The 13,958-nt window shown below is 43.4% G+C and overlaps 1 protein-coding gene across 1 annotated transcript in view; it reads left to right on the top strand.

The window, feature by feature from the left end:
* Positions 1 to 13,958, top strand: part of GLUD1 (glutamate dehydrogenase 1) — a 501,976-nt gene that overhangs the window by 231,888 nt on the left and 256,130 nt on the right. Inside the window, exon 6 of the mRNA XM_069610788.1 lies at positions 7,923 to 8,102. Coding sequence (XP_069466889.1) covers positions 7,923 to 8,102 — 180 coding nt within the window. The remainder of the gene's footprint in view (positions 1 to 7,922; positions 8,103 to 13,958) is intronic.

Here is a 13,958-nt window from a genome sequence, read left to right as displayed (position 1 = left end):
GCAGGGGTCGACCGGTTGTTTCCACCAGTCCAAGGGGTCGAAGCACAGACAAAGGCTTTAAGGTGATGTGTGCCGCTAAGGCTCTAATTGACCCCCAAAGTCAGGGCAGCATCGAAAACAAAGTAAATTGAAAGGCTATGCTATAACAAGTCTATGGGAGTTGAGCAGCAAAAAGAAAATCTTCCTAACTGGTGAGGTATCCTGGGACCATGGCGAGCGGGGCTGAAAGGAAATCTCTACATCCGAGGGAACATCTTTACAATTTCTCATTACTGCAATATTTTAGTAGTAATTGTGGAGTATGCCCATGTTCACTTCACCAGATTGAAGGCGTTATCTGTGGCTTTCTGGCATCCAGGACAGCCATTTTGACTACTCCGCATGCCTTTTCTAGGCCATAGTTGTCTGGTCCAGACAGAGCAAGTGCTTCATTTAGGTTAGATGTTTTTGGCAAAGTGTTTGAAGTCTTATTTTGGCCTATAGTGTTTTTTTAAAAACTTTATTTGTTCTTGATTCTATTATATCAATAACGGAACCTTTACAAAAAGCACAATATTGCAAAAACATTACATTATACACTTATCAGAAAAGGGGGATAAGAACAGCATTCAGTACACAACATTCGATAAAACATAGTAATAAAAACCTCTTTTATAAAACTAGGTTAAAAAGTCGAACACAAGTAGTTCATATCAGTTGGTAGTTCATGTACTCATGCATCATAGCCAATAACACAAAATGGTACATACGTTCTTGCATAAATAAAGATCTGTTGGGCGAAGATTCATAAAATGCCCCATAGAACATACTCGGGTAACTCATGATTTAGTAGCAATTAATAGTTCACAGATTAGGTAATTCACAGAAAGGAAAACGGACATCAAAATTTCTTTAGTCAGTGTTGGAAACATTGGTAATAGCATAGGTAGTTAATTCCTTTTCTATGATTTTACAAAACCTCACTAAGGCGTAGATCAAAGGTTTGTGCGTACCTTGCATCATTCTAACCCATAGGAATGTTAGGCAGTCGATATATTGGACATTCACAAATTCCATGAGTCGAACCGTACGTATTTGCTTAAAATGAGGGCAGTATAGAATTAGATGCTTAAGAGATTCCATGGGTCCAGTGCAAGAGGGAAATCTACATGTGTTCCATCTACTAGCAAGTTGGTCTAATCCCAATTTGAAATCCTGTCTTTGGTATAAAGCAGATGAAATTTGAATCGTAGGTAAACTTGTTGCGTGTGATTACAGGGAAATAAAGTTATATCATCATATCTTGGTAATCTCTTTTTTGTAAATAGGTAATATTCCTTGTCAGTTTATATTTACCAATTTGTTTGTTGTACGCCAATCAAGTTCAAATAGCTTTTTTTAGCATGAGCAGGTCTGATATGAACATCATCCACAATTATGTGGGCCTCATTCAGAATGGTGTATATGTTGGCCTGGTATAAAGCTAGGGGAATCGTAGGCTTAGTTTCCAGTTTTCCTCATACCAATGAATGGTGAATTTGGCCGAGGATAAATAATTTTTGCATAGTTCGTGAGGAGGCGCCATTTCCAACGAGTGGATAGTGCGATCAGACCTAGTTCATGTCCAAGGACCGCATTGGGCATTGACATTGGAAGAAACACAGCAGTTTTCAGAGAAGTACCTTGCAGTTGGTTTAGGATCGGATCCATTTCACCTAAGCAGATATCTAGTGCGTATAGAATCCCGGTTTCAATTTTTAGCGTTAGAAACTCGATTACCGGAGTTAGTGAGAACTTAGTGTTTTGCGTGGATACGTTTTAGCTGAGATGTTAGCGGTCTGATCTTATATTTTAACATATCAGACCACATTCTGATGGAGTTCTTCTCTGAAAGATGATATCCTAGATAGATCGTCTCTGTGATGGAGGGAATAGTAGTATCCATGATCTTCCATTGAAAGTTGCCAGCTTTGTTTCGATGCCCACATTTCATAAATTATGGGCAATCGTGAACTGTTCGAATAGACCTAATTTGAGTTGGAAGCCTGCAGGGGTGGGATTGAATAGAATGTCATCCGCAAAAGTGATCCATTTTAATTTCAGTAGGCCGATATTTACAGAAAACAAATTTCTCTTCTCCCAGTGTTTGTCAAGGTCAGCGAGGTATAGATTGAAGAAAGTAGTGGCTAGGTTGCAGCCTTGTTTCAACCCCAATTCAGTGGTAATCAGTTTTGTTGTTCGACCGTCGGATGTGATTTTGATTTTATGAGGTATTGGAATGTAATGCTATACACCAGTATATTAGGACTCAAGGGATTCCCATTGCGGTAAGTTTGATCCATAGTAAATTCCGTACCACGTTATCAAAGGCTGAAGACATATCAATAAGAGCAATGTAAACAGGATTTGCGGTTGTTTTTTTTTGCTCCTGCAATGATGAATGCCATTATCATGGCATTAAGCGAGGTGCTCATCCCTTCCTAAATCCTGTTTGGTATTTAGAATATAGTTCATTCGTTTCAATGTGTTTTTCCAAATCGTGGAGCAAGAGAGATGCAAACAATATTGCTTCAGTATCGATAAGGACAATAGGCCGGTAGTCCTGGGGCAGTGCGGGGTCACCTTTTTTGTATATTGGTATAATGTTAGCCGATAGCCAGGAGACCGGCACAAAGCCCCGATTTTAAAATGGCCTGAAATTTAACTTTTAGAATCTCGGCCCATAAATCGGGATCTGTTTTGTACAGACAGGGCGGAAAGCCATCAGGACCAGCTGATTTAGAATAATTAAGTTTAGTAATGGCCCACTTCAGATCTGCAGTTGTCCAGTTCAGACGCGGCAGGTCGTGATATGACAAAGAACTGGGAGATAGATTCCGGAATTTAAGAGGGATCTGAAATTTTTGTGAGATGTAAGTGATCCAAGTAGATTCTGCTATGGAATTGGACGGTGATGATAATACTTGATTGCAATTGCTCTTGATTGTTCGCCAGATAGTCTGCGTATCATGTTCAATTATCGCCCTAATGAGTTTACAATTCGTCTCATTGAATCTTAATTTCTGATGTTTGTTAATCTGCTTAGAATCACATGCTGTGCATAGGTCCGACATCCAGTGGTCACATTCTTGTATGCTTTTAATTTTGTTTGTAAGTGAACAAGATGCGGTTTCGCTGTATAAGATATCTTTCATGAGACAATTCAAGTTTGCTCAGATGTCCGAGTGCCTTGTTTTTTTCTTCACATTTCCGTGCCTTGCACAGAGGGTCAAGGGGATGGAAATGTGTAGAGGTAAGGGCTTTCTTGCCAAAGGATCTTAAGGTGACATATATTACTTCAGCATTTATTTTCTCAAGTTCACAGGTGGAGGTTCCCTTAATGATGTTGTAATTGGCAATGGCCTGCGTTGCATGTTGTACGAAACGTTTACATAGGCCTTGACTCCATCTAAGAGAAATTGATGGACGATCAATTTCAGTTAAGGCAGTAGAGGAGTCAACTGCCAGTAAGGGACCGTTGAGTTTCACCTTGCCCAATAGTTGGGCATGGTCTCCGTAGGTAATCGTTTTGATTCTTAACGGGGATGATATTGGAAGCAAGTTTTGAGACGCAAATATGAAGTCGTTCGTTGAAGATTTTGAATCTCTTGACCATGTGGTCCAAATAGATTTTTGATTTGGTGCAATAATATCTAACTCCCAATCCCTTAGGAAATTCCTCCATGTTGCACCTCTGCGTTTAGATAATGGATTGATTTTTGAGCCCCTTAATTCTTCTTGTCCTGCAGTCACAGTTGAAGTCGCCGCCTAGAATTATTTCAGCATCTTGGTATTCATGGGTAGTAAGTTCTAGGCGGGTCTCGACTGTGTCAATCATCTCTTCGATTGGAGTCTTCGCAGGATTCCAATAAATCGTAATTACGATAAGGTGGCGATATTTATTAGTGGTTGCAGTTAGTAATATCGCTAATACATTGTGTATTTTCCAGATGATTTTGGAGCTAAACATTAGGGCGTTATCTACTCCTATCAAGACGCCTCCAGATGGTCGGCCAGACGAGGATCTTATGGCTGGTGTGGAGAAAGAGGTATAATCAGGCAACGTAAGAGAGGTTTTCATGGTCTCTTGTATCAGCAATATTGCAGGAAGATTGAGAGAATCCAGGGTTGAGAGCGATTTCATAAGATTGACATAGCCACAAGAGTTCCAAGACTGAAAGGTGAGATCGGTATTTGTGGACGGCTACGATATCGTGGCAGAATCCTTTGGTTTTAGGATCGAATTGAGCATGGGAGCTATCCACGGAAGGCCTTGAGAAATGCCCACTTTATTTAATAATTCATTGATGAATCCGTTTTCCTCATCGTTGAGATTCCTAATCAAGGTTGAATGCGATTGGAGAGTGACATCTTGCGGACATTTGTGCTGAATAAAATTCTTTGCTTCCTGTTCATTTAGAATAGAGCTTAGGGAGAGACCTTCCTCTTTAATTACTTACCTATTGAACCATAAATATTTCAAGCCAGCTTCGGAGGTCAAGTAACACACAGCGCGATAGTTGTTTTCAATTGATAATGAAACTCTGAGAATGTCTTCTGTTTTGAACATTCGCAGTTGAGGAATTGGAGTAAAAGGTGTTAAGAGGAATGCACGATTGATGCGATTTTTCCCAAGAACTTCCCGCGATTTCCTTCGAATCCTAGTAGGTGGTGCTTTTCTACAATAGTTTCTTTAGTCCTGTCAGTAACATGATCCAAAGATTTTGTTTGATTGTACGAGGTATTAGAAGAGGAGGTCGCTGTTGTTTCAGAACAGGTGATGTTGGAGATTATTAATTTATTATCTGATACCGCTTTCGAAGATCCCTCATGAAATTCTTTTCGCAAAGTCTCAAGGATGTCATGGTAATTTAGCACCACAGTGTTAGGTGCTTCTGGAAAAGATTTGCATAAAGCAGGGCCATGTACCGATATGCAATTGTGATCATCAGAGAGTACATTGACGCTGGGCATGTCCTGAGAACTTGAAGGCGCAGAAATTGGTTCTGCGAAAGACAATGCTGTTAAGGTGCATTCCTTGCCCCGTCCATTGGTTGTCATCGGATGGGGCCTGCTTGGGAGGGTGGGGGGGGGGTCCGTTTTTTTTTGTTTTTTTTTTTTGCAGTAGCTGATGAGTGAGTTGGTTCATTTATGCAAGCTTCGCTATGTTTTTTCCGTTAGGGCAGCAGATGTATCCAGAGGTGATATGTCCTCGAGACAGGTAGTGCGGCTTCTGCCACATGTTGGAAAATAATTGGCTAGATTCATTTTGGTTCCAATTGGTTGTGCCGTTGACTGCTTGTGTGGTGACTTTGAGAGTGGTGGCTGAATTTTTGTCATTGCAGTGATTTTTTTATTTCCTGCTCTTGTTGGTATCTTTTCAATGTGGTCTGAGTGACAAATTCCGATTGCTTGGTGTCCAGCTCAGCCAGGACAATGTGTTTAGCCGATTTTGACTTGTCATTCAGCTTAGTTTGTTTGATGTTACTTATATTTTGAGGTAAGTTAGAGCTAGAGTTTATCGCCAGGATTAGGGCTTCTTGGCTTTCCTTTGTGAGTTGTAAGTCGATATGGTCTTCATCAGATGTGGTTCCATTGTTGGTGGCCATAGAAGAGTCGGCTACCTTCTTTTGCCAGTTCGGACATTTTGACAGGGCTTCCTTACGCCTTTTTGCATACCTTTTAATGGCTCTTTGGTGCAATTTCTTTTCTCTCCGAGACATAAAACCAGTATTTTCTTCGATTGCCGGTTGATCGTTAGCATCCGTCTTCATTTGTTAGAGTGCTTTAATCAGCTCGGCTGGGCTATCGGGACATTTGTTAGTGACTAGGATTCGGCGCATATAGCGCTAAAATGGTATTCATTTTTTCCATTGCTGATTTTAGGTCGTGTAACTCATTTTGGCAATCGCACACAAGGGGCTTCGAGGGTGCCCCTGAGATTGGAGGGGACATAGAAGTTTGTTCGAGGCAAAATTGGATATTTTTGTTTTTAGAGGTTGGCTGAGGTGTAGGTCTGTGTTCTGAACCCAGATCTTCTCTAAGATTTTTTAATGTTTCAGCAGCCATAATGAACCCTTCAATACGGTCCATTTTTGAAGACATATGTGAGAGCATTGCTTTAGTCTCCTTTAACTCAAGATGGGTCAGATTGTGGCCTTTGTCCAAGAGATCTAGGATTCAAATGATCACCGGGAAGGTGTTTGGAGAATGAGGCATCGGGTCTTCTTTTTGCAGGGGGTTAGATTTTAGCATGCATATCTTCGTAATCCGGAGAGTAGGAGATTTGAGATGGAGGGCGTTTTTTTTATTGATATCATAGACAAATTCAATGCTCATATCCATGAGGCTTTTTGAAGGCTTGGGTAGATGTCAATGGAAAGACATGGGCTTCTTTACTGAATTAAATACAACTGGGGTTAGCGTGCCAATGGAACGACATACCGCTTGGTCTAGAGCTTCCATTTTCTCCATAGTTATCTCAAATTGTAGTTTCAAGCGCCAAGGGTGACTCCGAGCAGCTTCTGAAGTCATCAATAGCTTTGCGTATTTCCGGGCTCATCGAACCAGTTGGTGCAAGAGACTGAGGATGCAAGAGCTGGGATGTGAGTTGGAATGTGAGGACTACTTTGAGCGTGGACTTGCGCAGCGTGGGAAGCATTGAGGAGCGTCGGCATATCTTCTTTAGGCGGACATGACACCTGAACTTCTACGGGGGACGGCTCGATATGAGGTTTTCCCATGGCACATTAGGGAGTCAATACTCGTTGCAGAAAACAAGTGGGAAGTATCCAACTTAGGTTTTATGCTTCTCAGACCACCAGCCATAATTGCTGATGTGAAGAAGCAACGCTACTGGTTTTTTTTGTGAAGATGATTAGTATAGCCTAGTTGGAGATGTGAGGTTTGTAATCGGGCCTACTCAGACAAAAAACCCTTGTATATGAATCAGATTAAATGCGACAGCAGATAGCATGTAAATTGAACAACAGTGCAGGAAAAAAGGGATTAAGGATTGGAGCAGAATAATAACCAAACGGCGCAGTGAGTTATGCAAAATAAACAAAAAAAGAGGGTTGCGTCCCCGTTACCTGGTGTAAAGTTAGGAGCAACGAGCTAACAGCAAACAGCTCTACTTATAGCACGTACTTAAAGCACACGCGCAAATGCGCGCAGGAAGCAGATTATGTACACTTCTGGGTTCGGGGGTGGGGCCAACTAAATAATAAGAAAAAGACAGTATATATAAGTAATATATACTTATAAGTGAGTAAATGTCAATGGTGAAGGTATAGTGAAATGTATACCAAAGTCAGGCAATCCAAGCGTCTTGAGCACGTAGGGCAGGCCATCAAACAGCGCTATTTATAGCGCGTACTTAATGCGCGCGCGCAAATGCGCGCAGGAAGCAGATTATGTACACTTCTGGGTTCGGGGGGCGGGGCCAACAAAGTCAGTAGTGTTTTATATTCCTTAATGTTTGCCAATCTCTTTTATATTAGCCAGAATCCATGGTTTTGCATACTTTGGTGCTAATCCATGGCTGGGCACCGTGAAGGATGGGAAGAGTAACAAACCTTTGTAAGTTGCTCTACAGTGCAATATATATATCTGCATTTCCTTCCAGCTGTACATAGTCACAAAGGAATTGGTACAGATTTTGTCATGTCACTGTTTTCCATTTTCCAATGTAATGTGTAGTATTTGATGGTACTAACTGGAATGGAGTAGATTCTCAAAGTGGTTCACTATTCAGATTGCCTGTAGAGTGTTAAAACTTGTGCACTTGAGTATGTCGTAAATCAAATTTTTGACATGGTCTGTCAGCTTCTCAGATCTTTTACTTTGTTGTAAATCTGTGTCATGATGCAACTTGTAAAAATTAACACTTGTTTATCTTGCAGGATATTAATGCACATGCTTGTGTGACAGGAAAGCCCATCAGTCAGGGCGGTATTCATGGACGCATCTCTGCCACAGGTCGTGGAGTTTTCCATGGCATCGAAAACTTCATTAATGAAGCATCTTACATGAGCCTCTTGGGAATGACTCCAGGCTTTGGAGATAAAACATTTGTCATCCAGGTAAATAAAACCTAATGGAAAGAAACAATGTGCAACTTGTACTCTGCATATTATCTAGAGCTGATGGAAAACGATACTCTGGATAAATAAATCCATGTGTGTTTGCTTACTAAAACCGGGCCAATGAACTGCTTGGCCCTCGCAGTAATTAGTAGGCTGTTTTTTATTTTTTTATTTTTTTTGCATGCCGATATTTTTGAGGGGACATTACGTGGAACCAGGAAAACACTATTTGGGTATACAATACCAGAACATGTCACCCAAAAAAATGTACTGCAATGGCACATAAAGGAAATAAATAGGATGTTACTGTTTAACGTTGCTCTACTTAAATGGGCACTCCCATAACAAAAAATGTTTAAAACCTTGAATCACTCTCCAGCTGCACCTTCTAGAACAACATCAGCCTGGGTATGACTAATTTACTTCTGCCCTGCAGGAGTACAGGGGTGAGTAGGGTCTAAAGCGCCTACTTGGCCTTCACACTTCTACAAACCAAGAGCCAGCACAATCATAGGCAAAACGGGCACATTTAAGAGATTTCCGTGTTGAGATGGTTTTCTAGAATCTGTCCTGGTGGACATAGGAGGCCACCCTAGTTCTTGGACATAGGAGGCCACCCTAGTTCTAGTGCACAGGGGAACTCGGAGGTTACCCAAAACTCAATCCAGGGTGCAATGGAGAGCAGTGAAGGCGATTCTTAGAGTTTGAGTGGGGTCAGGGAGGGGTCTGCAGTGAGTCCACACAGTGAAGCATACTAATTCAATTTAGGGAGAAATGGTATACAAATATAGTATTTATTCTAGGGCTTAAACGCACACTAAAAATTAAACCAGCAGGTGATATTGCACAACACTCAAACATGTATACAAGTTCATAGGTTCTAGAAATGCATTCAATGACTTAAAACAGTGATGCAGTAAGATGGAACCAAGGCACAAGTGTTATTACCTAGCTTCAGCCGCCAATTCCCTAAGAAGAGTGGGGCCTTGTGCCCAAAAGTCGCAAAGCGTCACCCCAGTATGTATCTCATTCAGGTAAGTTACTTGTGTTGGTGATTGTTCAAAAGAAGAGATCCAACATAGTTACTGGTAATTAAATGTTCTTATCTTTCAGGTTTTCCTGCTCCGTTGCGATGACCAAAAAGCAGTGCAATCGAAGGATACAAAGAGACTTGTACTCCATGTTATGCTATGGAGACCAGTTGGCTCAATGTTATGCTATGGAGACCAATGCTTTGCGTTTAGTCCCCCCCCCCCCCAACCCCCCTGCATCCCTCAACTCTGATTTTCCCAGGGGACTGGATGGGTCAACTGGGTGGGTCGCTGGAAGTTGGATTCAGGGATTATTCTTTCCTGGCCTAGAATCAGAGTGCAACCCTTTGTGATTGAGATATGAGGGAAGCACAGATGCAGTACTCGTCGGGGCACTTCACAGGACAGAGTAAGGAGAGTTCTGGTGATGGCAAGCGCACACAGACTACAGGTGTCCTTCCAGAGCAGGAACCCTTGAAGCTGAGAAAATTCAGCAGGAAGGCAGTTTCTACCACAAGCTGGCGATCAGCTGAAAATGCGGAATGGGGTGGTTCTAGCTAGGTAGCCCACTGGAGAGCTTGTCAGTCCACTGGGTGGTCCAGGGACACTTCTGAAGGCTCAGGGCGTCTGGATCCTCAAACGCATTGGAGACTGGATTGTCCCACCACAAAGGGACTTTGCAGATGAGGTATTTGAATAGGGCTTCACCGGGCCAGATGCAGGAGGGTATGCTATGCCTCTTCAGGAGCCTCTTCTGGAGTAGTCTTTGGATTTTCATTGGGCTGTTCTTCTACGAGGGATTCTTGGCTCCAAACGCTGATCTGATGAAATGGCTACAGGAGTTCCAATCCAAAATCCAACCTGGAAGCAAGTTCAAGCATACTAATTGTAAGGATCCGCCCCATTGAAACAGCCAGTAGTTGTCCAACCAGGGACAACTATTGGTTTCCCCAAATTCCCCACACCCAGATTCTCTGCTCCAGGAATGTGGAATGGAATCTCCTGAGCTACACACAAAGGTGCCACTAGCCCACGAAAGCTGCAGCAAGTGCATGACCGTATATGGGATTTCCTAACCTGGCAAGGCAGGAAGGTGGTTAAACAATATGGCCAAAGAACAAGTGAAAATCTCATGGAATGGCCATTTTAGGGCACTATCCACGTTTTGTAGCCATATGTGGCAAACAATAGTATTGTAAGATGCTCTATGCAATGTTAAAAAGTTATAAAAAGGAATCCTGGTTTCCCAGTACTGATCATCTGAAGGGCTGATCAGTGTTTCCATAACAAAATGAGCAACCAAGGGACTCATTGCCCATCGACTATCACATGCTTTACAACCATCCTAAGAAGGCGGCTGATCATTTTAAAATCACCACCCAAGAAGCCATTACTGACTTTGTGGAGAACATCCAGAAAAGGTCCTGTTAGGGGAATTTTCCTAAAGCCCACTTGAGATGAGACTTCATAAAACTATCCCAATGGTATACAGGTACTACTCATGGAACCTTGGTAGAGTGGCAGAGCAGTCGGGCTGATCTTAAGAGGAAGATGTGAGGTATAGGTAAGTACACTGAACCCAGTTAGTAATGAAATTCAAAGTAACGCTTATACAGTACATTTATGTCAAATATATATTCTTTTTACACAAGAGATGTTTAAATATACTTTGCATATTAAACCAAAATACATAAGATTGATTAGTTGGTAGTTGTTTGCAGTTACATTTGTTACAGCGTTTGATACTAATGACAGTTCTACTGTATTATCGGTACTACTGCGTACTGGCGTAAGACAGAAGAAATACAGTAATTACATTTAGTTAGCAAAACCACATAAGATGGTCTTTTTGGAAGTCCTAGAGGCAGTTTCTTCGCACACCAGGGCTTTTAAAGTCCAATTTGCAACCCTAGCAAAAAGGCAGTTCGGAGAGGACTCAAAGTCTTACAAAGCAGTAGAACAGTAAATGTTCCTGTGCATACCTTCAGTCTCTAAGTACGGATACTAGAATAAAAGGTGGGGACCCTGTTACAGGACTTGCAAAAGGGACATAAGCAGCAGCTTGGGTCGGAGTTAAGAGTAGACACCGAGGACATCTCTATGTGCACTCCCAATCCTCTTGCGACTTCTCGGGTTAAGGTAAGCAAAACCGTTCTCTCCACAGTACCTTAAAATAAATGTTTGTCACTGGATTTTCCTCTTTGCAGCAGCGATCAGCCTGGTCTCTGGATTCCTTCGTCTGGTGACAAAAAGCAGGATAATGATCGGGATATCAGCAGCAGTCTCGAGAGAGCACCTCTGGCACGCATTGCTTTAGCTTCTCTGGTCAGTCTGCAGTTTTGGCGCCTTTTCTGCAGCACCAACAAAGGACTCGATTCGCCTGGTCAAATGTCTTTGATTCCTGGAGCCCTGCACTCTAAGGGGACTTTGAGTCGGATTGTGTCTGGATTCGGCTTGGTCTCCTGGCATTGGTCTGCAGCTCAGGAAAGTCATAGTACCCCTGGAGATGGCTCAGATTGCAGTTGGTCTGTGGGCTTGTTTGTCCCAACAGCCAAAGGAAAGGAGTCCTCTTCTGAGCTCCACTGTCGCATAGAAAACTGGGTCCGGACAGCAGTGGTAGCTTTAGTGTTACAAAGGGTCTGCAGGCGTCTCTGGTCTTTGGTTTCTTCAGTTTCCAGTGGTCGACTTGCCTTTCACCTCAGGAACCTCACATTTTTTAAATTCAGTTTTGGCGCACACTCCTCTGCAATCTCTCAGCAATTTACAGAAAGGAGTGGTGGCAGCCCACTCAGAAGAGCCGGACGCCTAGTGGGAGCTTGTTCCATTCAGGCACTCTGGCAGACAAAGGGCAGGAGAGTGAAAAACTCCTTCCCATATCCTGCTTGCCCAGACGCACTGGAGCTTAGGCATGTATACCCTATGGTTCCCGTCAAAGGCAAAACACGCACACAGACCTCCCCCTCCCAGAATTGTAGAAGGGCTAACTAAGAACAACCACACTAGAAAGAGCAAAGAAAGGAGCCACCATATTGTAACATAGGTGATCCTATTGTGCACACCCCGAGACTGTGCATTTAAGCCAGAAACACAGGCTTCCCTCATCAATAAACTGGTGGAGGATGCAGCCCTTTTCGGTAAGACTGTCAGTGAGGCGTTGGAAACCACCAAAAAGGAGCGCAAGACATTAAAATCACTGAAGCAGATCTCTGCCAAATCGAAGATCTTTCAATACCTGCCAGCCGTATCGCGGGCAGTCTCTCCCTTTCCCCACAGGGACAGTACGGTTCACGAGGAACCCATTGGTCTTCCGGTCAGGGTTCCCTCTGGTGGATTTCAGGCCCCACAACAGGGATTTCAACGAGGGAAAGGCAGAGGAAGGAACTCTGATTCCAGAGGTTCCCCAGTCTCAACCACTAAATGCAGTACGGGTCCCCTCCATGGGGACGTCTAGCATCTTTTACCCATGCACGGGAGGAGATCACTTCAGATCAGTGGGTCTCAAGACAGTTGCCATGGGTACTGCATTGAATGCCCTCAGCCACCCCGTAAACATCCACCCAGGACCAGACGACTCATCAGAGCATCCGCGGATCTTGTTGGACGAGGGCCTGGTCTTTCTAGAAAAGGGAGCCAACAAAGTCGTCCCTTGTCTCCCCAGGTAATTGAGGGTATTCATTCAATATACATACTTGGACCCAAAAAGGATCTAACATGCACCCTGTATTAGATCTGCAAACAAATGTCAAACCACAAAAGTTCAGGATGGCAACTCTTCAGGAAGTAATTCCACTGTTGCAACAGGGGGGAGGTGGGGAATTACATGGCCACATTGGACATGAAAGATGCATACTTTAATATTTCAATGTTGCCAGTGCACAGAAAGTACCTCTAGTTCAAGATGGAGGACACTCGCTATCAGGTCAAGGTTCTCTCCTTTGGCATTGCCCCAGCCCCAACCCAAAGATTGTTTACAAAGGTACTAGCAAAAGCAGAGGCTCGCCTGCGCTGGCAATCCATCACTGTGTAGCCTTAACTCAACGACTGGCTCATAACCGGGGACTCATACAGAACATGTTTGGGGAATACCCAGAGAACAGTAGATCTCCTTTTTAATCTAGGGTTCTCTATCAATGAGAGAAAATAGAGCCTGGTCCCCAGTCAAGTCGGTTTCTTGGGGCCCAAATTCAAATAGAAGGCAGTATAGTCTTCCCCTCCAACGAGAGGGTTGGCAACATGTTCCAGATCCCTTATGTATTCAATTGCTGGGTAACCGTACGCAAAGCCATGCGGCTGCTGGGAATGATGGAATCTTGCGTCTTCCTAGTTCCACACACCTGTCTGCATGCGCCTCATGCAGGAGTGGCTCTTGAGCCAATGGTGTCGGGCCATCAGGATGATGTAGTGGTTTTCTCAACTGCCCTTGTGTAGTCTCTGCAGTGGTGGTCAAAGGAAAACCTTCTGCTGGGGAAACCCTTTACCACCCCTGCAGAAGAGGTCACTCACCAGATGCATCTGTCTGGCTGGGGTGCTCCCCTCCTTCAACAGCGCACGGTGTGTGGTCCCAATCAGCATCCAATCACATCAACCTGTTGAAACTGCTTTGTGTTCAAAGCTCACAGCCTTCCATGCACACCTGCAGGGGAAGAAACTGCCATGTACTACCTAAACAAACTGGGGCACTCGCTCTCCAGGGCTATCCAAACTGTTCCAGAACATTTGGAAGCAGGCTTTCAAACACATGTTCCTACTATCACATGTCCCAGACATGCTCAGCAGAGACTTGCACCTACCCGTAGAGCACGAGTGGCGCTTGCAATTCACA

Source organism: Ambystoma mexicanum, chromosome 8 (assembly GCF_040938575.1).
Source record: "Ambystoma mexicanum isolate Mex_15411 chromosome 8, UKY_AmexF1_1, whole genome shotgun sequence".
In the NCBI taxonomy this organism is placed as follows: domain Eukaryota; kingdom Metazoa; phylum Chordata; class Amphibia; order Caudata; family Ambystomatidae; genus Ambystoma; species Ambystoma mexicanum.
Note: the sequence above shows the minus strand (reverse complement) of the source record. Positions and strands in the feature narration are given on the sequence as shown.